This window comes from Oncorhynchus mykiss, chromosome 16, assembly GCF_057628025.1.
Source record: "Oncorhynchus mykiss isolate SJ-2025 chromosome 16, ASM5762802v1, whole genome shotgun sequence".
In the NCBI taxonomy this organism is placed as follows: Eukaryota; Metazoa; Chordata; class Actinopteri; order Salmoniformes; family Salmonidae; genus Oncorhynchus; species Oncorhynchus mykiss.
The window spans coordinates 46909817-46935860 of NC_143037.1; the positions used below are offsets into that span (position 1 = coordinate 46909817).

A 26044-nucleotide genomic window follows, 5' to 3' on the forward strand; every position below is an offset into this window, starting at 1 on the left:
TACGCTGCTGCTACTCTGTTTATCATATACGCATAGTTACTTTGACTATACATTCATGTACATACTACCTCAATTGGGCCGACCAACCAGTGCTCCCGCACATTGGCTAAGCGGGCTATCTGCATTGTGTCTCGCCACCCACCATCCACCACCCCTCTTTTACGCTACTGCTACTCTCTGTTCATCATATATGCATAGTCACTTTAACCATATCTACATGTACATACTACCTCAATCAGCCTGACTAACCGGTGCCTGTATATAGCCTCACTACTGTTATTTTTCACTGTCTTTTTTTACTGTTGTTTTTATTTCTTTACTTACCTATTGTTCACCTAACACCTTTTTGCATTATTGGTTAGAGACTGTAAGTAAGCATTTCACTGTAACCTGTTGTATTCCTCGCATGTGACAAATAAACTTTGATTTGAAGACACCTGCACATCCATCTATGACATCTGTTTCTTAGCATCTCTCGCATCTCTAGGAAGACAGAATTGAAGCAACTCTGAATTAGTGGGCCATAGAACTACCTGAATAATCACCATAATGGCTAAAATGTATGGTTGACCATCAAAAAGCAAAGGTCTAGGTCTTGAAGATCTAATAATATGTATTGCAATAATAGGCAGTAACCTAGATGTTATTTGGCAAAGACCACATTACAAAAACCCACGTACTCAACACTTTAACTTACATTTAAATACAGGAGCTTTGAAAAGAAACGTATGTGGCAAATATTACAACATGACGACATGGTGTAAACACAATCAGTGGTATATTCATTACACAGATTATTTTGCAAACCGTTTAGTCTGCTGCAAAACGTTTTGCGACAAACCGTTTACTCCAAATGGAAAACGTTTTGTAACGAAAACGAGTTTATGGACAAATTGACTTGGGTCCCGTTCTGTCTGTCTGCCGTCTGATTCTTAAACAGTTAACTGTCCAGTTGCAAGACGCAATGAATAGAACCCGGGCGTTGGCCTTCGTGTCAATTATCTACAATAATTACTCTTCCTACTAGTGCCACTATCACATGCCTCGGTCTGGAACAAACCCTCTTCACTGTTAGTTACCAAGTAAAACTTTAGTTATTAGTGATGGTAATTCCGGCTCTTTTCAGTGAGTCGGCTCAGCTCACCAAAAATAGCCTGGTCTTTAGGCTCCCAAATGGCTCTTTAAAAAAAAATGTTTGGTATTTTTTCAAGTCAGTTTGGGATAGTTTGACTATGATTGGTGTTAAAACAATTCTAATTAAATTATTAAATGAAACCTTAACCACAATGTATTTAAAAATGCATTGGTTTGTTATGAAAAATAATGCTATTACGCATTTGCATTTAAAGTATAACTTTGTAATGTAAACACGTATGAGGGTACTGGCTCCGCCGCTATCACTAGCAGGCCCGCTAGTTTCTCGAAGTTTCGCTACAGCTAGCTTCGCAGATGGGTGCACAGTTCACAAACGCAGGTGTAGGTTGTGCGTAGAACCGGCTTTATATGATATTTTGTTTTGGCAAATTCTGCACTGTCTACATTATTAAAATGCATCCAAATGCTACTGTGCTTCCGACTCATTTTCCAGCTGTAGTTTTCACAGCTGTCCTTCTTCTCTCTCCTCGGCTGCCAAGTGTGTGACTGAGAGTGAGTTGGCTCCGCCCTCCCTCACGCATCTTTGGATCATTGGTTGACACTGCGTGTCTGATTGACAGGAACAACAGGTGAGCGTTAGTCTGAGCAGACAGTCAGAACGAATGTGTGCGCTTGAGTATTTAGGCCTATATTATTTTATTTATATTTTCGTTCGTTGAATTAGTTAATTCTATTCATTTAAATCGTTTTATGATTCATTGTTTATATATTTTTATTAATAGATTCGGCTCTTCTGATATGCGAGCCAGAGCCGACTCGTTCGCGAACGACCCATCACTAACAGTTATTAGAGGGAATTTACCAGGGATATATCAGGACAGCAGGAGTTGAAAGGAGTAGGCCTACCGGCCTGTAACCTCTCCAGTGGCCGTAGGTAAATATCAACAACTTTATGAAAATACCCATTTTGTGACGTGGAATGTCCTTCTGGCTGAACGGGGGATGACCATGGAAGAGAACGCAGCAAGTTGGTTGACTTAATTATTAACACAGGAGCATTTTTAAATGAATGACTGATTATAACTCTATAGAAAATATTAAGATAACTAATATTGAGAGGAAAATTATGTAATTGTCAAGAACATCGCGTAATGCTAGTATTTAAAAGCTATCTACCTTTTTACGCACTAGCATTTTAGGCTTTTGTTGTGCGTGTCCTCCGTTCAGGTACCTTTTACGCACAAGCATTTTAGGCGTTTGTTGTTCGTGTCCTCCGTTCAGGTGTTTCCCCACAGATATGTGCATTGAGAGAGCTCCTATTAGAAGTGGAAGTCCGTGGATGGTTGAATGGTAGGCCTATAATTCGCCAGCAGATGGAGACATTTGATAAATAATGTATTTCTTATTAATTGTACAACCATTTCTCATTTGTAGTTGCGTCATTAAAAAATATTTAAAAGGTATACAATCGTTGATTTTATTAATTGTATTATATAGGCTATACGTTAAGCAAGGATTTAACTGGTATCTACAAATTATTAAAATGACACTTCATACCAATCCAAATAAAATGTTATTTGTCACATACACATGGTTAGCAGATGTTAATGCGAGTGTAGCGAAATGCTTGAGGAAAGTCATATTCCTGGTCGTAATGATGGTGAGTTGACGTTGCTCTTATATTCAGTAGTTCCTCCCGACTGTATGTAATGAAACCTAAGATTACCTGGGGTACCAATGTAAGAAATAACACGTACAAAAAACAAAATACTGCATAGTTTCCTAGGAATGCGAAGCAACATGTGGCCACGATGAGAGCCAGGCTGTGGGGTGGAGATGTATTTTAGGTAATGGTCCAATTGTGGAGAACTAAAAGCTGTAAATGGCACAGAAATACATCTCTGGGTTATCCATCCTCTGCCTCCAATTACCAAGAGCAGCACCTGTCTGCAACACTGCATACTAACTAACCACCCAGACCCAGAGTAGACAAATATATTATTCTGCCATGCACATAGAGAGCTACACTTCCTCTAAAACTGAAGACCTCCCATATCACAGACCAATACTCATCTTAGCATGTCAATCTTGGTGGGGCAAAAAAAAGGGGGGGTGAATGCGAGCAAAGCCACTACACAACACTAAACAATACATTAATTGCACTATAATGATGACAAACGGTGCCCACAAACTGTTAGGGCCTACATAAAGCTGTCCCAACAGCAGTCCCAACATTTTACCATGAATTCACCTGGCTATCAGCGGAGTCTTGTCTGCCAGCGAAGCAGTTAATTCTGCCTCATTTACTGCCTTTTTTAAAAAACATAGTTGATATGGCTGACTTGCTTAAACAAATCTAGTTGACATGTACAAACTATGGCCTAAGGGGACGACATGGGGATAAGAGGCAATCCGTAATTTCGATTAAGACATTAATGAGTGAACTAGGACGTACGTAGTCAATACAACTATCTGTTTAGCACTTGAAATGTACAGCGAGAAAATTCAGAACATGGGGTGTTCTTACACTGTTGTCCCTGTACACCAAGTCAGAACCATAGGATAAATAAAGGGGCCATATAAGCTCTTACAATATTCAATGATTACATTTCTCTAAAGCAGGTTATAGGCTACATGTGCACCACCAAGTCAGAACAGTAGGCAAACTTAAGAGGGGTAAATAGACCAAATGATTAGGGTAAGGCACATGGGCTATTAACAGCTAACTACACAACATACACTTACTATTACTTTCTTAGCTACAGTATACATATCTCCCTGGCATTTTACATAATTTATGCAGCAGCATACAAGACATTTTTGGACTCACCTTGTTGTGCTGTGCTCACTTGAACAGGAAGGTGGCACCGCGGTCCTTCGTGAGCAAATTTTGTCATCAAAGTCTAGCATTCTCTGGATTTATGGTGCTTTCATAAACTGGGAACTGTGAAAAAAACAAGGTCGAATCATAATGGCGTCATTGATCTTCAGGTCGTAGCTTTAGAAAGAGGCCAGATTTACAATTCCGAGTTGAATGACTGTTCAAAACTTATTTTCCCAGTCAGAGCTAATTTATTCTCGACTTCCCAGTTGTCTTGAACTCACTGAAGACAAGTTTTTAAGTTGTTTTGAGCGCGGCACAAATCATGCTAATTGACAGCATGGCCAATATTGAATGTTTATACAATTTTAAACTTGGAAAAGAGCCCCTTAATCCCAAATTTGGGACCACAAGGCCACTGTCACTGATTCCTTCCAAACCAGTCATTGTTGAATTTGCTATTTCCAACTTGTGTAATGTTTATGTCCAATGGCTGATGAGCACCGATAAGTTTTATCCATCATTTCTCTTCATTATTTCTCTTCATATGACAAGGATTGAAAAGGATTTGCCAGTATATTGTCGACTTGATTCATGATGACTAGCTAGGATTTTGAAAGTATGATGTTGACATGAGGCCTCCTTACTGTCCCTAGAATTTCTAGGCTGGAGTCAGGCCCTTCTCCTATAGAACTCCATTTTTATGGAATGGTCTGCCTATCCATGTGAGAGACGCAGACTCGGCCTCGACCTTTAAGTCTTTATTGAAGACTCATCTCTTCAGTAGGTCCTATGATAGTGTAGTCTGGCCCAGGAGTGTGAAGGTGAACGGAAAGGTACTGGAGCGATGAACCGCCCCTTGCTGTCTCTGCCTGGCCGGTTCCCTTCTCTCACTGGGATTCTCTGCCTCTAACTCTATTACGGGGACTGAGTCACTGGCTTACAGGTGCTCTTCCATGCTGTCCCTAGGAGGGGTGCCTCACTTGAGTGGGTTGAGTCACTGACATGCTCTTCCTGTCCGGGTTGGCCCCCCCCCCGGGTTTGTGCCGTGGGGGAGATCTTCGTGGGCTATACTCGGCCTTGTCTCAGGGTAGTAGGTATTGTGTTTGAAGATATCCCTCTAGTGTTGTGGGGGCTGTGCTTTGGCAAATTGAGTGGGCTTAAATTCACACAGGACACCGGATAAAACAGGAGAAAAACTCCAGATATAACAGACTGACCCTAGCCCCCTGACAAATAAACTATTGCAGCATAAATACTGGAGGCTGAGACAGGAGGGGTTGGGAGACGCTGTGGCCCAGTCCGACGATACCGCCAGACAGTGCCAAACAGGCAGGATATAAGTATGCTCACTCTAATTCTCTCTCTTTTTTATCTCTTTCTCTAGGAGGACCTGAGCCCTAGGACCATGCCTCAGGACTACCTGGCCTAATGACTCCTTGCTGCCCCCAGTCCACCTGGTCATGCTGCTGCGCCAGATTCAACTGTTCTGCCTGCGGCTATGGAACCCTGACCTGTTCACTGGATGTGCTACCTTGTCCCGGACCTGCTGTTTTGGACTATCTCTACCACACCTGCTGTGTCTAACTCTGAATGATTGGCTATGAAAAGAAAACTGACATTTACTCCTGAGGTGCTGACTTGTTGCACCCCCTACAAACACTGTAATTATTATTATCTGATCCTCCTGGTCATCAATTAACATTTGAACATCTTGGCCATGTTCTGTTATAGTCTCCACCCGGCACAGCCCTGAATGACAGGTCACCACTGCATATAGGCCATCTATAGGCCTACTCTGTAGCTACATGACCACATTGATAATCACCACAACTAAATGTTTTCAACCACTGTGAATCAGTTTGTAAAATATCGGAGCCCTATGACCATAAATATTAGGCGAAGTGGTCTTCCCTAATGAAGTCAAACCAATACATAACCATTCGCAACCTCTGGCCGAGGATGCCCTATCGCGCAGGAAAACAGATGATCCAACCAAGAGGTAACTGAGTTTGAAATGTTTGTGAGACTGCGCTAAACAATGGCACCGGCTACTTTTAACTTGCTACCTGATTTTCAAATGAACGTTTAAGTAACTTCGATGTGTCTGCCTTTCCTAAGAAGTTGGAGAATGTGTCAAATAAAAATGCAGATAAACGCTGAAACAAGCGTTCCACGGATTGTCTACGCATAGGAGGAGTAAATAGCATTGTTATTCTGCCCTACATGGTATCAAGAACACAGGTCATACTCAAAAGTCCATGAATGGGAATTAATGGATGAGAATGAGCGCATAAAATTGCTGATGGCAATCATTGTCACATGGTTTGGACTGCATCTGGAACCAGGGGTGCAACTTTAATTTTAGAAGTCGGGGGACATAACCTGGTGGGGGTCCTCCCTCAGATTTTTGGGGACATCTAAAGCTAGTTTCCTCAATTTCTACTAAGGCTGTAGCAGACAAAAAAACCTTGGTCGAGAAAGAGTAGTTTTTTCTTTCGACCAAATGATTGCCAAATATCAATGTGATTCACATTTTCAAACAGTACATTTATATTTCTCAACGGGGCTATACATTTGGGTGATTTGATTTTTTGCCCCGAGTAGCCTCGTTTCACTGGCAAAAATAAAATTAAACCATCTAGTGTTCAGCGAAATAACAACATAATGTCAAATACAGGTAGCCTAGTCAAATAATTAACATCTAATAACATTAACCGTTACTCTCTCGCGGGAATTCCACTATGTAGCCAAACAAAAGACAAATAAATTGACAAAATTCGTAAATGGAATGAAAAAAAAACTTGTTTCTCACAAGTGTAGCATAGGTTGAGTTCTGCAAAACACCGTGTCCACTCTGACAATGAGAATGGTAAATGACTGTATTAATAATATATTCAATGCATTAACAGAAATGATCGTAACCAAACAAACATAGACATTCTGGGAATTAATGGTAAATGTAGGCTAATGCTAGTGATATATGTAACAGGGAATTGATAGACACAGCAGACAATGAAGTTATGAAAATGAATGCCCACGAAATGGCTCCTCAATGGATTTCACCGCGGCCTCCTCAATGGATTAGTCCACTGAGACAGGCGCAAATCAGACAAGCATCTGCTTGACAATTTTTTTTTTATTGTTTTCCACACAGACCCCTTTTGTCATACAGTATTCCATATTAGGCACCCAAACCGTATGGAATTTGCACAGTTTTTTTATTTAAGCTTTTTTAACGAGGCAAGTAAGTTAAGAACAAATTCTTATTTTCAATGTCGCCCTATGGTACTCCCAATCACGGCCTGTTGTGATACAGCCTGGAATCGAACCAGGGTCTGCAGTGATGCCTCTAGCACCGAGATGCAGTGTCTTAGACCACTCCGCCACTTGGGAGCCTTAATCCTGTATACCGTTAAGCTTGTAATAAATCAAATCTAGTGATGCATAACTTGACATTTCTGCCATCAAATGTGACATTGTGGGAGGATAACCAACCTTCAGATTAATGACAATGCATTTCTTAGCCACTATAAATGCTAGGTTACACAGTTTCTTCTAATAACAGTCTCCAGTATCATAATTTCTAATCAAACAAAAAGAGGGAGAAGGGAGAATCTGTAGACATGCTGAGATAAAAGAACATACTCCTGACCAGAATTCAGCCAGTCTTCACAAGACCATAACATATGCAAATATGTCCCCTGTTGTGTTTTACACCTCCAGCAGAGGTGTACAAAAACAGCAATTATATTTCTGAGTGCATGATATTCAGATTCACTGGCATATAGTATGCTCTATGGAGGGTCTTAAACTGCAGTCATTTGTCTGAAATTATATGAATATGACTGGGCATTCAACCATACCTGTATACATTCATCATCATCAATAGTGTCTCCCAGTGTAAGGGCCGACGCCGGACAGGAGAAGCAGGTACGGGGAGTCAGACATTTACTCGGGAACAGACAAGGAAACAAGACAGGAACAGCGCCGGAACACGGGTAACACGGACATGAGACAATTAATCCTGAACCAGGGAACAGCGCTTGGGAACAGACAGATATAGGGAAGGTAATGTCACAAGTAATTGAGTCCACGTGAGTACAATGATTGCTGATGCGCGTGACGAGGGGAAGGCAGGTGTGCGTACTGATGGTAGCTTGAGTGCGTAATGCTGGGGATCCTGGCGCCCTCGAGCGCCAGGGGGAGGAAGAGCGGGAACAGGCGTGACACCCAGGTCTTCCTAACATTTTTGTTTTGACATGTTTTGTGTCATCGGTAAAAGCCTCTATCAACCCTTGATACAGTTTGGAAATGAACTTTGGAGGTTTGTCAGAATGCCTTAAAATAGTTTCAATCTTTGAAACTTCTGACTTGTCCAATGTTTTCTGCACAGAGAGAATAAAGTGTTGTATCTGCAAAACACAGACTGGTCTTCCCTGGTTGCTTGACCCTGCTGAGACCCCTGTCATCATCTGACCCTGATGAGACCCCTATCATCATCTGACCCTGCTCAGATGAGGCATGACAAATAATTACCTTGGTGTACATTTATACATTCTATTATCAATGAATAGAATCAATGGTTCAATTATTGAAATGACCATCGCTCCCAGATCCCAGACTGTAGCCTACCCATCAACTCAAGATGGAACTTTGTATCCATTCACTGATTGTTATAATAATATATAGTGAAAAATTCACCTGAGCTCCGTAGACTGGTCTTCCCTGGCTGTCTGATCCTGCTGGGACACTAGTCACCATCTGATCCTGCTAAGACATGGTGAGCATAGTGTTGTGTACTGACTGTGCACCATGACAGTGTAGCCTGTAGAGCTGTTCATACCATGTCAGTGTGAAAAGAAGTGAATTAGGTAGGGAAACAGACGGATCAATAACGTTACATTGCTATGCTGAATTATAAAAACTCCCATTGGGCTGAAAAAAATGTAAGAATATTGGTCTTCAATCGTTTGTCCGCTTGTCATCCAGGTCGTGTGATTGAGGCAAAAATTATAGCTAAAGTTAATGAGCTAGCTGGGTCATTCCCAAATTGGAGGACATTCTTTCCCAACCATGAAATAAATAAAAAAATCCATGCCCAAAATACAAAACCAAGCACTTGTCCTGAGACTAAATGTAAATATAGTTGTAGAACAAAAGTGGTTCCAAAATACCAAATAGCTCTCGAGCAACCCCTAAAATGGCATTTCTCGTCCCACCTTATTGATGACCAAATTGCACATCAAATATAAGTTAAAATAAGTTTTAAATCTACTTTTTTTGGTACGATTTTGTTGATATGCCTCTTGTAATTGTTAAAACAATTTGTTTAATCAACATATTTTAAATTATGCACTGAAGTTGTGTCCCACAACATGTACGCAGCCCTGTTACTGAAGCCTACTTAGCCTGGCAGAGGAAGAGAAAAAAACAGTGAGTCACATGAAGTCATCAAGCCATTTGCTAACACCATGGGTTAACCAAAGGTAAATCCGCTCTTCTATTTTTCATATTTTCCCAATCTTTTCAGCCTTGACTGAGTGTGTCACTCTAACCAACACAACCCTGTTACTCATATCAGAATAAGACAAATTAATTTCAGAGTTATGTTTGTAATTTATATAACTAAGTTTGTCCTTGACAGTAATGCTACATTCCACAGCTAGCATCAATTCCTGAGAAAAAAACTAACATTAGCATTGATTTACATCCCTGCTACTATAATTTGTCACGTTCGTGAGGAAAGACCAAGGCGCAGCGTGATTTGAGTTCCACATACTTTTAATCCAAAGTGAAACTACAACAAACAACCATTGACCGTGAACAAACATCAGCACTCAAAAAAATACATAAATAAATATCCCACAAAGCAGGTGGGAGAAAGGGCTTCCTAAATATGATCCCCAATTAGAGGCAACGATTACCAGCTGCCTCTAATTGGGAACCATACAACTCACCAACATAGAAATAAAATGACTAGAACACCCCCCTAGTCACGCTCTGACCAAGGGCTCTCTATGGTCAGGGCGTAACATTCAAGTAACAGTGTTGCACTACAGTAACAGCATTGTATCTCCTTCCGTTCACTCTGCAGGTGAAATGGATAAGTGACAATATATTTCTATGTTCTTTTAGGCAATGTGATGTTGGGAGGAAGAAAATGGAGGGCTGCTAAAGCAAAATTAAACAGGGAGCTGCAGAAAATACAAGATCAGTGGAGGAAAGTCAAACAGCGATCAGAAAAATACAGAAAGCGGCTCCAACGATCGAAAAAGGACAGCCAATCTCCAAAATCCAAAGTCAACAAGTTGGTTCGGCAAATCTCGGACACATCCCTAAGGAGAAACCTGTTGTTTCATACAGCAGTAGCTGAGGAAGTACGTAACAAGTACACATTCAAAGAGGAATAAACCTCCTGAGGAAGTACAGGTTGTACAGGTTGATTGGCAGAGGAGGTTTTTGGATTTTCAAGGAGGAGGTGGACAAAACTGGCAAATGAAAATGTCTACAGCTACCAGAGGAAGAAACACGAGGGGATTGCTGCCACCCTGAGATCAACGGTGAGATTATTATCTTTATGTGACGATGTCAGCAGGAACTGGAAAAAAGCAAACGGTGACAAAAGAAAATAAGAAAATACAGAAAAGATTAGTGGTGGATTCAATGAAGAACCTCCATTTGAAGTTCCTGAATGAGCATATACCAACCTCTGTCTATCATACTCACTGTTCTGCACACTTTGCCTCTACTGGGTTGTGCATCCAACATCGGCAGATCGGGACACGTGCATGCGCAAACAACATGAAATTCTAGGCTTTATTGCCAAAAAGCTTCACCAGATGCACATCCTCGACACATCCAATGTGGAGAGCCTGACACATGCCATCACAAGCAAGCAATGTATGTATGGGGAATGTGAGCAATGCACCAATAATACCTATGCACTCAAAAGCCACTGCAGAGACACCGATCGCATCTCCTACCTTCAGTGGGCCACTGTGGACAAAGAGCACAACAATTATCCTGGAGCAGCCTCAAAGATTACTTTGAAAAAATAATTTGAATGCCCCCAAGAAGAGCTGGTGGAAACTTCTAACGTTTTGCTCCAGAAGTCCAGGCGCCATCTCTATAACATCAGACAGCAATATGCTTTCTCACGGGCCCTGAAGCTGAACCTCCCTGTAAATTAATGTGCAGTCCATATTGACTGCTCTGAGAACTACGGCTGCAAGTACAGCGCTCAAGCACAAGCTGTTCATTTTGGTGCATCACACCAACAGGCCACTTTGCACACATGGAGGGGGCATCTGCCCCTACCTCCTGCACTGTATCGGCATCCAGGCTGAAGGGACTACCTGCCATATGGCAACATCTGGAGCCCATCCTGAGAGAAATCAGAGAGATATGACCAGATGTGACAACCATCATTTGTTTTTGCGACGGTCCTTGCACACAGTATAAGCAGCGTGGTCATTTTGACCTCTTTTGTACTGACATTTTCAAGAAGGGTTTTACAAGAGGAACCTGGAACTACTTTGAAGCCAGTCATGGCAAAGGTGCCCCAGATGGTGTGGGTGGCACATTGAAGAGGAGGGTCGACAGGCTTGTCAGCCAAGGAGTTCCTATCCCCACGGCATTGTCCCTGTACCAAGCTCTGAGTGAGGGGCAATCGAAGGTGGAATTGTTTTAGATTCAGGAGCAAGCTGTGGAGGATGCAGTGAACGAAATGCCAGATGAGGCTCCACCGGGTGGTCACTCTTTCACCTGGGAAAATTCTCTACCGCAACGTCAACTGCATGTGTTCTGCAACAGGGAATCTGGAGTGTGATTGCCGAAAAACAAAGTGCTTCAGCTTTAATGCCACAGATGACCACACAGAAGACCCCATGCACAGCAAACCCAAAGAAGTGCAGTGGCACAGTCCAGAGGTTGTGGGGAAATGCTGTGCCCTGGTGTATGACCACAACATTTGGCCGTTGAGGGATGATCTCCTTTGGTATCCCTTTGAGGATGTGCTGACCCTCATTCCTCCCCCAGAGAACGTTACCTCACGCCACATGGACATCGCAAGTGAGGTATGGAATACTCTGGCCAGCCACTAAAATTAAATCTGTACATTATAACATCAGCTTTCTAAAATATTGATCAGTTCATGACTATTTTTGATATGCTCATTCATTTTAATGCCAGGTTGTCGGCCTACTGTGATATGACATTTTTTTTATTTTTGTCCATTGAATATTTGATCAGATCCAGTTTGTGGTCTTGTTGACATGTTTCTTTTTTTTTTATCATTCCTACTCATCCTGTTGATCCTTCTTCGAAAAGATATATACAATATTATTAAACAACATTCCTATGGTTCTGGGTATTATTTGTCACATTTATGTCATGATCTACAATCAATAGAAATGTAATCCATTCAACCCTGTTACTTTGAGCAACACCGTTACTCTAATTTCAACCCTGTTACCATAGCATTTATATTTAAATGCTCTTAAATGATTTTCTCAGCCCACGAGGGTTTAACCTATTGTTCTTTTAATAGTTTGAATGTTTATATGTATGACGTATTTGAGCAAAAATTTGAAGATAAATACTGAAATTAAGTAGAATTTTTCAATTTGTTAAAACAAAACGTGTGACTATTGAAAAGTTGGGCAAGATAGATTTCAAAAGTTGCTTAAATTAATAATATAAGTCAAGTCTTATCTGAAATGAAATGAGCATTGAATGTGAATATGACTTTCTTTACTTAATGGTAAAGGATTTATTAATGTTTAATAAATCCTTTATTTATTAAACATTTATTCATGTTTAATAAATCCTTTACCATTAAGTAAAGAAAGTCACATTGAATACTCATTTAATTTCAGATAAGACTTGACTTACATTTCAAAAGTTGCTTAAATTAATATAAGTCAAGTCTTATCTGAAATTAAATGAGTATTCAATGTGACTTTCTTTACTTAATGGTAGTGTTGATGCCAAAATTGTACTCCAATTCTGGAATGACCCAGCTAACATTAGCCAACTTTTGGCTAGCTCTAATAGTACATCAACTGGCAAACTATCCAAGTTATTTTACTTATGTTGAAATGGGACAAAAAGGCTACACAACATTTCCATACACACAACAGCTGCTAGATGTTGCTACCTGACAGATAGCTAGGGGCTAGAGCTGGACTGGCTGTGGTAGCTACTAGCTAGCTAGTTCATTCTCTTCAGACAGAAAGAACTTCAGTCGAGAGGGGATGAAACATTAGCTAATGTTACATGTCAGTTACACTACTATAATAAATATGAATTATTTATGTTAAGTCAAACAGTTACCTTGACAGCTACATCAGTCAAATAAAGAGCAGCCAGTTTCTTCTCTGCTTGCTTTTACTACTCAGAGAAAAAGCAAACAGCCTACCCAACCACTCTGAGGTGTCTGCATGGTACTCAAGCACAACTATGCCACTTTTTGTATCACAGTGCAATTATAAAAGTGTGTGTGTGGGGTGGGGGGATGTGTCATGTCCCCAGTGAAAGTTGTGCCCCTGTCTGGAACTATAGCTCTATCGAGGGATTTTCAGACTGTCTAGATACTATTGTTACACCAGATAATGTGATTAACTCCATACTTGGAGTTACAGGTTTGACTATTCAAAATGTCACCAGAGATTTTAACTAACCTGGTAGACTATAGGGAATATATTTGTTCTAGATTCGGCCAAACATGTCGTCTAAAATGTCTGTGTCCAGTTGCAGGTGATGCGTTTGAATTTAGAAAATGCTCGGTTAAAATAAAAATTGTTGCTCCATTAAGTAAATCCATCAATGTGTACACTGCCATTTTGTCTATTTAAAATGCATTTTCTCTCATTAATTAAGGTGGGTCCACCCCAAAGTGCCACGTCATGATGACACGGCTATCTCACGCTGGGAAATCGGGGAGAAAAAACTAGATCCGATTGGAAAAAATAATTTTGAACAGTAGTAAACTCTGGCATTTTTCTAGAGCTCCGACTTTCCGACCTGAAGATCGTTGACGTCATGATTTGACCTTGTTTTTTTTTTGTCTTGAAAGCACCACCAATCAATAAATAGACAAGATGGCGGTGTACACATTGTTGGATTACTTCATGGAGCAAAGAAATATTTTATTTCAATAATGGTGCATTTTCTAAATTAAAATGCACCATCTGCAACTGGACACTTCCATTTTAGAAGATATACGTTTGGCCGAATCGAGAATGAAGATGGTATCACCAATACCAGGTTAGATGAAAAATCGGACGTTTTGTTTTGGCAAACCTGTAACTTCCAGTAATGGATACCGCTCATCTTTGGTTAAATCACATTATCACTGCAGTGCTAGCTGTAGTTTATGCGTTCAGTACTAGATTCATTCTCTGATCCTTTAATTGTGGGTGGACAACATGCCAGTCATGCTGCAAGAGCTCTCATAGGCTGGAGGACATCCTCCGGAAGTTGTCATTATTACTATGTAAGTCTATGGAAGGGGGTGAGAACCTAGAGCCTCCTAGATTTTGTATTTAAGTCAATGTACCCAGAGGAGGACAGAAGCTAGCTGTCCTCTGGCTACACCATGGTGCTACCCTACAGAGTGCTGTTGAGGCTACTGTCGACCTTCTGTGCAAAATAGTGTATTTTAATCCATTATTTGGTGACGTGAGTATAGTTTTATCTAAAAATGATAACTTTTTAAGTGTTTTACCTTTTACATTTTTATGAAATTCACTGAGGATGGTCCTCCCCTTCCTCCTCTGAGGAGCCTCTAGTGCTCTGTGTCTACACATTCTCAGGACCTACAAGTTAATTTAACCACAAGATGGCACAGTCACGCAAGAGTTGACACACTGGACATCCTCCCCTCAATAAATGACATGCGAAAATACTTGGCCCTACAGTATGCTATGAAAATTATACAAATTGATTTGTAATTGCACTGTCCTGGTTCCAGTTAACAAACTACTAATTAAAAGTGTTATGACTACTTTGTAGTTTCATAGCACTATGATGGCAATTTAATTGACAGCGTCTGTAATCTACAAGAAAATAATATTGTTGCAATATTTCATCTATCTAGTGGGCACGCTCGATTTACTCAGCTGAGCGCCTGGTCCCAAAACGTACCCAACGCGTGTGACTGGGAACTCAGTCCACCCAGAAAGCTTGACGAGCTAAATCAAGCTAAGCGGGTCAATTGAAACAGAGTTTGCGCAGAAGCCCCGCCCAACCATTTCCATTGGTTGATTTGCATTGTTTTACTCCGTTCCCACCATCTGATTGGAGGCAACCCCAAGCAGTCATTGGCGCCTGGATGGGCTTTCCTTCAAGAAATCAACACGGTGAAAACAAGCAAAAAAGTTATTCGTGATTTCTTGTTTTATGGTTAGTTCCATAGACTCCTGCGCCTAAATCTCCCCAGTTCTGTGAGCCACCGGGCTGAATCTGACACGAGACCACATGGGGCGTCAACTGACGAGACGGCGCTCTCTGAGCTGGGCTTACGAGGGTTGAAGAATAGGGAGCAAGTTGCCAGCAGAGTAGGCTACACTACCCGAGTTCTGCGAATACATTCGCTACTGATGCCAGGTATGTTGTTCCGTTTCCAAGGACTGCGTCGCTAAAGTCACCGGTGGAGGAGGTAAAACAAGTGCTTGGAACTAAGTTGGCCCCTGGCGAATTTTGGATGAAGAATTGTCAGAGGGTGTAGGCAACAGTTGTTTATGCTCAATAATTTAACGACATAGCTAGTTGTTCGGGGTAATTTAGTTCATGGAATTGATACATCGACTGAGTCAAGTGGAGAGTCTGTGTAGTCAAGGCTATAGACTCAACGACGGATAGATCCAAAATTGAGTTATTGGCTATTGTGCGTAATAGGCTTTTATAAAACTGTTTATCAGACCGATTCACTGTAAGTAAGCAGTAGGCTACTCATTCAGAAGTAGAGCTTCATTGCCCAGCTACCCAAGAATTTAGTGCGAGGGACAACATCAGCATCCCCGCGATCGATCTAGCCTCCTGCGACAACACTGACGCAGATAGTCTTGCACTACAGTCTACTATTGTATCGCAGACCGGTGATGTTCCAATAATTCGGGATGTTCATACGGATAATGCTTTGAAATGACATTTGCTCAATGAATGGAATGGAATACAAAAACACTAGTGAGCAGATTGCCTCATCTCATTATCTCTGTGCAATAGTCACATCTGCATCTTAAAAATAACTGCTTATCTCGTCTCTCAAACAACCACACAGTCTGGGACTCTAAAGATTTACAAGAGGGATTAAATATGTCCAAAACGCTTAAGAAGAAGAAGCACTGGTCCGGTAAAGTCCAGGAGTGCGCGCTATCATGGGGGAATGCCGAGGAGTTCGGCTCGGTTGTGGACGTACAAGGGGGAGCAGAGCTGGGAGAATTCCCATACCTGGGACATGTGATTACTGAGGCAATGGTCTGTCACGTCGGGAGGTTACCGAACATCGGGGACGTGCTTCTGGAAGTGAACGGCACCCCTGTCAGCGGCCTGACCAACCGAGACACCCTCGCTGTCATCCGCCACTTTCGGGAGCCCATCCGTATCAAGACCGTCAAACCAGGTATGTTTAGTGTTGTTATTACCGTTCAGAGGTTTTGCAGCCTAGGCCCACTCTTCAAAGTTATGCATTTTACCATGATGTGTTACGTAATATGGCGTACTTGTCGTACTATGGTAACCTTGGTCTGGTCTGTGAAATCAAATTGACCCCATACTTGAGCTGTGACAACATGCATTCTTCTAGTTAACTCTCACCTGCCCCAAAGTCCACTCAGAAGACTTGAATTGTTGTCTTGCCCATACACACACTATGTGTTGTCCTTTCGGTGTAATCCTATTTGCCCAGGGCAGTTAATGGCCTGAGTCATAGCTGTGGGGTTAACTGGGACTGCACACGGTCTCTGGTAGGAATGGAATAAATAGTAAAGCTTGTAATTGGGCTGCGTCTTTGCCCTCCAGGATAGTGGGAGGATCAGGTGTGTGTGGCCTTTATTTGTCTCCTAGACTGCTTATGCCAGTACATCAAGCAGTATGAACTGGGTCATTCCACCAGTTCAGTGCCTTTTGAGAAGTGTAACTTGGTTACATTTGTTGTTGTTGTAACATCCTGTCATAAAGATCACATGTTAAACATGATCAAAAAAACACATTTTCTCATCTGAAGAGGTACAAGAAAAAAAGACTGACAAATACAGTAACAGGGGGGACTGTAACAGGGTTGATGATTTCTTCTTAAATGAGCCAGAACTCCCCATGGGGACTAGAATCTTGTTGTGTGCAACAGGGAGGGGCAATTGACTGCAAGCTGCACATGAAACAAGGTGTGAACATTTCTAGCCTGTCTTTGTAACAGGGTGGACGCGTTATGCTCGACCTGCTCCGTTGTCCACCACAAAACACCAGAAAATTGCCAAAAAAAGACTAGGAACGGCTCACCTGCTTTTACACTGTTCTCACTATTAGATGTTCAATGTTTCTTTTGAAAAACATATATATTTAAAAAGGAATGGTTTCACCATATTAAAATGTGAGTTCAGTTCATGTAACAAGGTTGACCTTCAAATGAAGGACTGACTTAAAATAATCACTACTCGCATGAAATCAATAATAATCTTCAGAGATTACTTTTGTCAAAGCAACACAATAACCAGGGATTTACAAAGATGGTGAAACTTGAAGAGATTTTGGAATGAAGTGGGCGACACGGGGTTGACAGAGGGACATGTCAAAATGCTGAATTTTGGCACTTTAGCAAATCTTCATATAAAAACAAAATAGGATTAAATGACTTTGCCGTGTGGTCTATATTAAAAGGCACTTCATTTGATATCAATTCAGTTGGTACACCATTTCTACTTAGAAATATCAACGACCCAACTTCACCCAACGGAAACGTAGAGAAGTGGGAGACGTAGGATGCTGTAGAATGATTGTGCTAAGATCTTTGTAGTTCAGCAGAACGTGTACCTTCTAGCTTGAATCAGCGCTAGGCTATCAAATGTGCGTGTGTAATCCTCTTTGTTTGGATGGACAGATGTCGTCGGTCTTTCCCCGTCCTGCCCGGTTGCTCTTACGAAACGTCCTTGCGTTCTCCCCAGTGGCCTACATCTTCTCCATGTCAAGGAGTTACTGACTTCTCCAACCTCATGGACGTTATCCCTCTCTCTCGTCTCATCTCTGTTTTACATGCATGGACGAGTGTGGTTACTGGTTTTACACAAGGAGACGCATGTAAATGAAGCGGGAATTGGATGTCATACTTACATGGCAACTTGTTATGGGTGTTGGGAGGAAGTGGTACTTTTCGATGTGTGTAGGGTTTTGATGTATGGACTGTCCCAAGTAGCACCCTGCTTTTTGGGACGCAGCAGTGGTCCGAGTGAAGAGGCGCTCTGAAGAAACACTAGTGATGGGGTGGTGGTGGTGGGGGGGGGGGGGGGGGGGGTCGATAGTTAGAATTGATAGTGTGCCTGTTTATCTACCTTCCTTTCAAATGTGGGGTTTGGCAAACTGTTGCGCTTGATAGCCGTGCCGGCCTCTACACGGTGTCGCTATCCCAGCCAGTCCCTGTGTAGTGTTGATCTGTCTATCCCTCAGCCTCATGGTTAATTCACCCATCATCTATCTTTGATGGGGTCTCCATGCCTAGATGAGGCTGTCTGAGGATCTGATGTTACCAGGCCGGTGTTGTTGTGAACTCCAGTCCTGAGATGCAGGGCCTGGGTTACAGGGCTATAGATAAGTAGGGGCTGTCACACTGTAGCCTGGCTAGTGGTAACCATGGCACCACTGCCCATCTGTTGGCAGCCAGTGAGTTTATGACAACAGACACCTGAACTACACTGTGATGGTGGGGCTGGCCTGAGCTCAAAAGCTGAAGCTGGGTTGGAATCTTTAATCTGTTGCTCTGCTTACTTGTTAAAGCTATACTTTATTGCTATCGACGACTGTCTTTGTACTTTGTCTTGTCAAAGCCGGTGGTGATGAATCAATTTCCCTTGAGGGATGGATGAAGTTATACTACAACACATACACACCTGTATGCATAGAAGTCCAATGCTCAAGTAGCCTAATCTACAGTAACACATGATTGCATATCTTTGAGAATTATTGCAGTATTGCCTTATCTTAACACTTCCTCACCCTCTTAGCTTGCTCAATGCTCTCCACCTAATCTGTTGTTTTCTCTTCTCTCTGTGCTGCTTCTCCCTCCCCATCTACCCTCCTAGGGACATGCCTTCTCATTGGTTTTCTGTTGTCTTGTGATTTCTCTCCCCTTCATTCTATTCCCTCATTGACTCTTCTCTCTCCCTTCCCCAGTCTCCACAGCACCACGGGTCTATCTATAATACTCTGATAGCTTATTACATTATTGTACGTCAATGGAACAGTACATCTTCAGGATTGTGTGCAATCCAGATGCTGTGTTTGTGTGTAAATGAGTATGGGGTGGTTGATTAATACACCCTAAATTTGCACTGAAATGCTATGATCCCAGAAGAGCATTTCCCATCCCGTCTTCGTAACTGCATATTCTAGCCATGAGCATTACATCTGTGGCTCTGAGCCAAACAGGAGAAGAGCCGATGTGATGCTGCTCTCTCTATCTTGCTGAGTGGCTCCAGGTCAGGATTGGAAACGTAGCACACGTCCTCTCTTTAAGTAGCCAGAGGGTGTGTCCCAAATCGGACCCTATTTCCTTTTTATAGTGTACTGCTTTTGACCAAGGCCCATTTTAGGAAAGTAGTGCACTATAAATGGAATAGGGTGCCATTCCTCCCTGGTCAAAAGTAGTGCACTGCGGGCCTCCCGACTAGTGTAGCAGTCTAAGGCACTGCATCACAGTGCTAGAGGCGCCACTACAGACCCGGGCCGCGACCGGGAGACCCGTGAGGTGGTGCACAATTGGCACAGCGTCGTACGGGTTAGGGGAGGGTTTGGCCGGCTGTGAGGTCCTTGTCCCATTGCGCGCTAGCGACTCCTTGTGGTGGCCGGGCGCATGCAAGCTGACTTCAGTTGCCAGCTGTACGGTGTTTCCTCCGACACGTTGGTGCGGCTGACTTCCGGGTTAATCGAGCAGTGTGTCAAGAAGCAGTGCGGCTTGGCAGGGTCATGTTTTGGAGGACACGTTTCGACTCTCCTGAGTCCGTACGGGAGTTGCAGCGATGGGACAAGACTAACTACCCATTTGGATATCACGAAATTTTGGGAGAAAAATGGTTTAAAAAATTAGGGAAATATTAAAAGAAGTAATGCATCCAGTGTTATCCTGGAATCAAACCTGATTGTGCGATCTGCTTATTGTGTTGCTTTGCTTTGCACTTCTTTACATATTCCACATTTTGTTGTTGCAACCTGAATTCAAAATGGATTCAATCCATTTTTCTCTCACCCATATACACACAATACCCAATAATGACAAAGTGGAAACATGCTTTTAGAAATATTAGCAAATTTATTGGACATGTAATGCATAAATATCTCATTTATATACCTACACACAATTTCCTGAGTCAATACATGTTAGAATCACTTTTGGCAATGATTACAGCAGTGAGCCTTTCTGATTTAAGTCGAAGAGCTTTGCACACCTGGATTCTTCAATCTCTGTCGTTGGGAATTGATCATGGCTCGACAACCATTTTCAAGTCTTGTCATAGATTGTCAAGCAGCTTTAAGTAAAATTCTAACCCGGCCACTCAGGAACATTCACTATCTTCTTGGTTTGCAACACCAGTGTAGTTTTGGCCTTGTGTTTTAGGTTATTTTCCTGTTGAAAGGTGAATTCATCTCCCAGTGTCTGGTGGTAAGCAGACTGAAGCAGGTTTTCCTCTAGGATTTAGCCTGTGCTTACCTCCATTCTGTTAAAAAAAATTATCCTGAAAAACTCACCAGTCCTTAATAATAACAACAAGCGTACCCTTAACTTGTTGTAGCCACCACTATGCTGAGTGTGGTACTCAGTAATGTATTGGATTTGCCACAAAAGTAAGACTTTGTATTCAGGTTCAAAAAGTTAATTGTTTTGCCACATTTTTGCAGTATTACTTTACTGCCTTGTTGCAAACAGGATGCATGTTTTGGATTATTTTTTATTTCGTACAGGCTTCCTCCTTTTCACTCTGTCATTTAGGTCAGTATTATGGAGTAGCTACAATGTTGTTCATCCATCCTCTGTTTTCTCATATCACAGCCATTAAACTCTGTAGCTGTTTTAATGTCATTGGCCTCATGGTGAAATCCCTGAGTGGTCCTCTTCCTCTGGCAACTGAGTTAAGAAGGTGCCTGTATCCTTGTAGTGACTAGTTGTACCTTTTACACCATCCAAAGTGTAATTAATGACTTCACCATGCTCAAAGGGATATTCAATGTCAGAATTTCTTTGTGAGGCATTGAAAACCTCCCTGGTTGATTCTGTGCTTGAAGTTCACTGCTCGACTGAGGTACTGTACAGATAATTGTGTGGAATACAGAGATGAGGTAAACATTCATAAATCATGTTAAACACCATTGTTGTCCATGCAACTTGTGACTTGTTATGCACATTTTGACTACTGAACTTATTTAGGCTTGTCATAAGAAAGGGGTTGAATATTTATTCCCTCAAGACATTTCGTCTTTTGATTTTTAATTAACTTGTAAAATATAAAATAAAGTGGTGTACTTTTTTTCTTCTATTGAATCCATTTTAAATGAAAACTGGAACCAACAAAATGTGGAAAAGGTCTAGAGGTGTGAATACTTTACTTTCTGAAGGCACTATGTTAAATAGCTCAGCAGTGTCTCGTTATGATAAAACCATTAATGAGAGAACCATTTCACACTGGTTTTACAATCTCCAGCCCAGCAGAGTACCGCTGCAGTGTGGTGTTTAATGTGGTTTGTCTCGCAGTGCTAGTTTTATGAGATGGCTGCTCTGTTTCAACCAGTCGAGGGTAGCTTTACCCAGCCAACAACGTCTGCAACTTCTGTCCGAAACTCTTAACACATTTCCGCTTCTATGGACAAAGTCTTGTATCCATTCTAACGGCTGTCTCCATACACTTGCAGGAAAGTCTTCTTCCTTACGGCATTGTTTTATCACCAAACTCCATTTAATTATTTGTATTTGGGTAGGATGGTACCCCTTGTTCCCAGCTCACACAATGTCAGTAGGAGACAACACTACCAGAAAATTATGCTATTACAGAAGGCTCCAGCTAAGTAAATAACTAGTGTTGGTTGCCTTGTAAATGTCTGTCGCTCAGTGGGTTGTTAACCACTGTGACAGTAACAGCATAGCACTGTCACACTCCTCCCAGTCGTCCCTGTTTTTTTTATTATTAGATCAAATCAAAGTTTATTAGCCACGTACACAGTTTTGCTGATATCACAGGTGTAGCAAAATGCTTGTTTCTAGCTCCAATGCAGCAATAACTAGCAATACAATAACAATACACACATTCTCCAAAAGTAGGGGGGGGGGGGGGTGTATAGCTTTGCCTCGGTGGTGGTGCCTTTCACAGTGCCTTACCTAGGACAGAAACAAGACCGAGAAGGTCACAAAGTCTTACTTCTGTCATGGTGCAGAGAGGCTCACTGACAACAGGCCTGTCACAGAGGGGAGTGATACCTCTGAACTTAATTGGCTTGTAACAACGTTCTGATGATCTATAGCTCACCATGATCATGGACTATGGAATTGTTAGTCATTGTAATGGTTCTTATCAGCCCTTATCAGTCATGCTCCAGTGTTTGAGGTAGAAGCGTTATTACAGTCTCCCCGGCCTGCTTAGAACCTTCTCCCTTTCGTTGTTGGCCCACTGCATTCCAGATGCAGATGGAACTCCACTTGATCTCGTCTTCGGGTGTGCGTCACAGGAGGCTGGTGAGGGAAGGACGGGTTCAGAGTCATTCCTGGATTGGAGTGAATGGGATCAAGCACATGGAAACTACTTGTTTGATACCGCTCCATTTATTCTGTTCCCGCCATTACTATGAGCCCGTCCTCCCCAATTAAGGTGCCACCAGCCGTGTGTGTTACTTACGCCTTGGAGGAGGGAACACAACACCCTAATACACAACTCCCCGTGGAGTGAAAGAGGTATGTGACTGTAGGTGCGGGTAAGGATGACAGAGGCAGAGAATATTACCGTTAACAGGAAATGTATTTCCTTAACACGGTAATTGTCGGGAAAAGGGGCTGGACGGAACCAAAGCAAAGAAAGTAAAAGTTAGTCCCCTCTCCTACCTACCAACTACTTACCTATTCTTAGCACCACCTGGCACCACCTGGCACAGGTCCGCCCAGGTCTTACCTAGTGTGCATAGACAGAGTACATACTACGGGTATATGTATGCCCGCAGGCCTGTTGCCTAAACACTCCCAAGGTGCCTTCCTCTTCCCCCCCTGGGAACAAATAAAACAGAAGTCAAACTCTGAACAATTTGAATAAACTAAAAACACTAAGTCCTATGGCGTACACATACCCCTAAGTCCTATGGCGTACACATACCCCTAAGTCCTATGGCGTACACATACCCCTAAGTCCTATGGCGTACACATACCCCTAAGTCCTATGGCGTACACATACCCCTAAGTCCTATGGCGTACACATACCTCTAAGTCCTATGGCGTACACATACCCCTAAGTCCTATGGCGTACACATACCCCTAAGTCCTATGGCGTACACGTACCCCTAAGTCCTATGGCGTACACGTACCCCTAAGTCCTATGGCGTACACGTACCCCTAAGTCCTATGGCGTACACGTACCCCTAAGTCCTATGGCGTACACATACCTCTAAGTCCTATGGCGTACACTAACAAAGGAACACTGGCTTTTCAAGCTGCAGAAAGAGTCGGTAATTGCAGACAGCTGTATCTCCTAACGAGAGGGCGGGGTCAGATCTCCAATCTGAAATGGGGCCGACCAATCAGCTGCAACATACAAACCCAAATCAATACAGAAACTGGGGAACGTAACAGTGTGTGTGTGGTATTACAGGCCTGACGTGTTTCATTCCCTCCTACCGGCTGCAGTCTCTGGGCTCATTCCCCAACCCTGTCACTCTCCTTCGCCCGCCATCCCACCATCCAATCCGCCCGTCTGTCCGACAGCTAGGCTGTCAGTGGGGAAGGAGGGAGGGAGTGAGAGCGAGCGGATGGGTGCATGGAGGCCCCAGACAGCAGCAGCTGCTGTGAATACTAAAGCATCCCCTCCTCCTTCTTTCCATCCCTCCCTCTCCCCCCCTGACACGGCCGACTCCTGCAGCAGCTCTCGCTCAGTACTAAGGTGATTTTTATATAGGCTGTGTTCCGGGTCATCTTTATTGTAGTCGCATTCTCCGGTCGCATTCCAGGTCATTTGCATTGCAGTCGAGCTACGCAGACGATCAGATCTGGTCGGGAGAAAGTGTTTTAACTTTGAGCACATCTCAGAAGATTACTGTGTTTTTCATTTGCTTCCTGAAAAGTTCTAGAAACACTATCAGGCATTCTCCAGACATCGGATCATCTGCACAGTGTGCAATAGAGACGGCCTGGAATGTGGCCAGTACTTCAACTCCTCCGTTCCCACATTACAGAGCATGAGAGACCCACTGAACCCTCTCACAGGACGACAGGAGGAGAAAAGGGAACCAGGGAAGACTTAAGAGGCTCTGTGGTGCCAGTCTATTGGCCCAACACTTGTCATTCCCATCAAAGCTGCGTGGCGTTTAAAATATATTCCACTGTTTGTTTGCCTGGCAGGGAACAGACTTTTAATAACTAGTGGCGAACCGGACAGCGTGTGTGGGAGCCCGCGTTGGAAACCTAACCTAGATGCAGAGTGATTCGGGTGTCCCGGGCACTTGTTATTTATCCCTGTTTTATTGTCCTGTCTGTCACTTTGAGACCGTCAGCATGGTAATGAATAGGGCCTGCAGCAATGATGACGTTTTAATATGATCTGTGGTCTCTTCTAACAGCCACGTTGTCCGAGGGGGAGGGGGAGGGGGGTGGGCATGACTTGGCAGGCCGGGTGTTTACAGACAGAGGAGATGTCTGCTGCTTTCACTAATGCCCCCTTCATTTCTCTGACCGAGGGAGTGGAGTGGCCGTGCCACGGTGTGGTGTCGGGAGTAGCAGCCGTGTCTCTAGGTACGTAGATGCCTGTGGAAGTGCAGTACAACACGCGCACGCTGTCTCTTGTCTGTTAATTGACCCCATGCAGTGAAGCATCATGGCTGCAGTTTATTCCCCCGGAGATGAGGTGAGGTCAGCCTTGTAAATAGTCAGTATAAATAACACATTCTGTCACAGGGCACATTATCCCCAAGCTTAATGGTAAAGCGTAAGAGTCAATGGCCTGGGAATATGATGCAGCTGTTCTGTTAAAGCAATGCATCCTGGGACAGATTTCTAGTCACGTAGGGAAATGTTTCCCTTTTTTTTCTTTACCTCCCTTCATCCGTGGACAAACAAACGCGGTCTGTCATTCCCCTGTGCAGCAGAGTGAGCTCTGTCATGGACACCCTGATAAGCAGCTTTCAGGCTAATGGCTTGATGCTTGGAGAGACAGGTACACGGTGGGAGGCTGGGGGTGCTATCACAGCGCTAGCAGCTGTGTGAAGATGTGCCTTTTGAGCAGTGACGTTGACCTCGGACAGAAGCACACAATGATGAATTTCTGTTCATCTCATGAAGGTGGTGACAGACGGTGCTTATTCACAGCCAGCTGCTTTTAAAGGGAGATAAGGAAGTGGAGAGTGGAAGGGAAACAAAGGAGGGAGAGCAGGGAAGATTGGATGGCGTGTGCACTGCACAGAGGGGCGGATCTCAAGTAAGATGGTCACTTTATTGGTCAATTGCACACAAGGTCCAATCGAAAGCTTTACTGCTTTTATAAACAATTTGAAAACTCTAAAATGGTATTTGGAGAACACCAAAAACAAGCAAAATTTACTCCAGCCATTATCACCGTGGCTGCTGTAGCTTCATTCCCCTCAGTTGATAAGGGACATAAACATTCTACGCACTAGCTCAGCACTGGGATTAAAAACTCAAATTTAGTTTCATGTCAAGTCAAACAGCAGTTACTG

At 42.8% G+C, this 26044-nt stretch overlaps 1 protein-coding gene and 1 long non-coding RNA gene across 4 annotated transcripts in view; both read left to right on the forward strand.

Moving 5' to 3' along the window:
- The first annotated feature begins 1719 nt into the window (after window positions 1-1719).
- On the forward strand, window positions 1720-6081 carry LOC149976906 (uncharacterized). Its single transcript, XR_016487298.1, has 2 exons — window positions 1720-2029; window positions 5304-6081. It is a non-coding gene; the product is annotated as an uncharacterized LOC149976906 (long non-coding RNA).
- Window positions 6082-15197: 9116 nt separating this feature from the next.
- LOC110492084 (membrane-associated guanylate kinase, WW and PDZ domain-containing protein 3) overlaps window positions 15198-26044 on the forward strand; it is a 195424-nt gene continuing 184577 nt past the window's right edge. For 2 of the 3 annotated variants that reach the window (XM_036947018.2, XM_036947015.2), the window contains exon 1: window positions 15198-16541. In XM_036947018.2, coding sequence (XP_036802913.2) covers window positions 16235-16541 — 307 coding nt within the window. In that variant the 5' untranslated portion in view covers window positions 15198-16234. The remainder of the gene's footprint in view (window positions 16542-26044) is intronic. The other variant, XM_036947016.2, reaches the window with a different exon arrangement.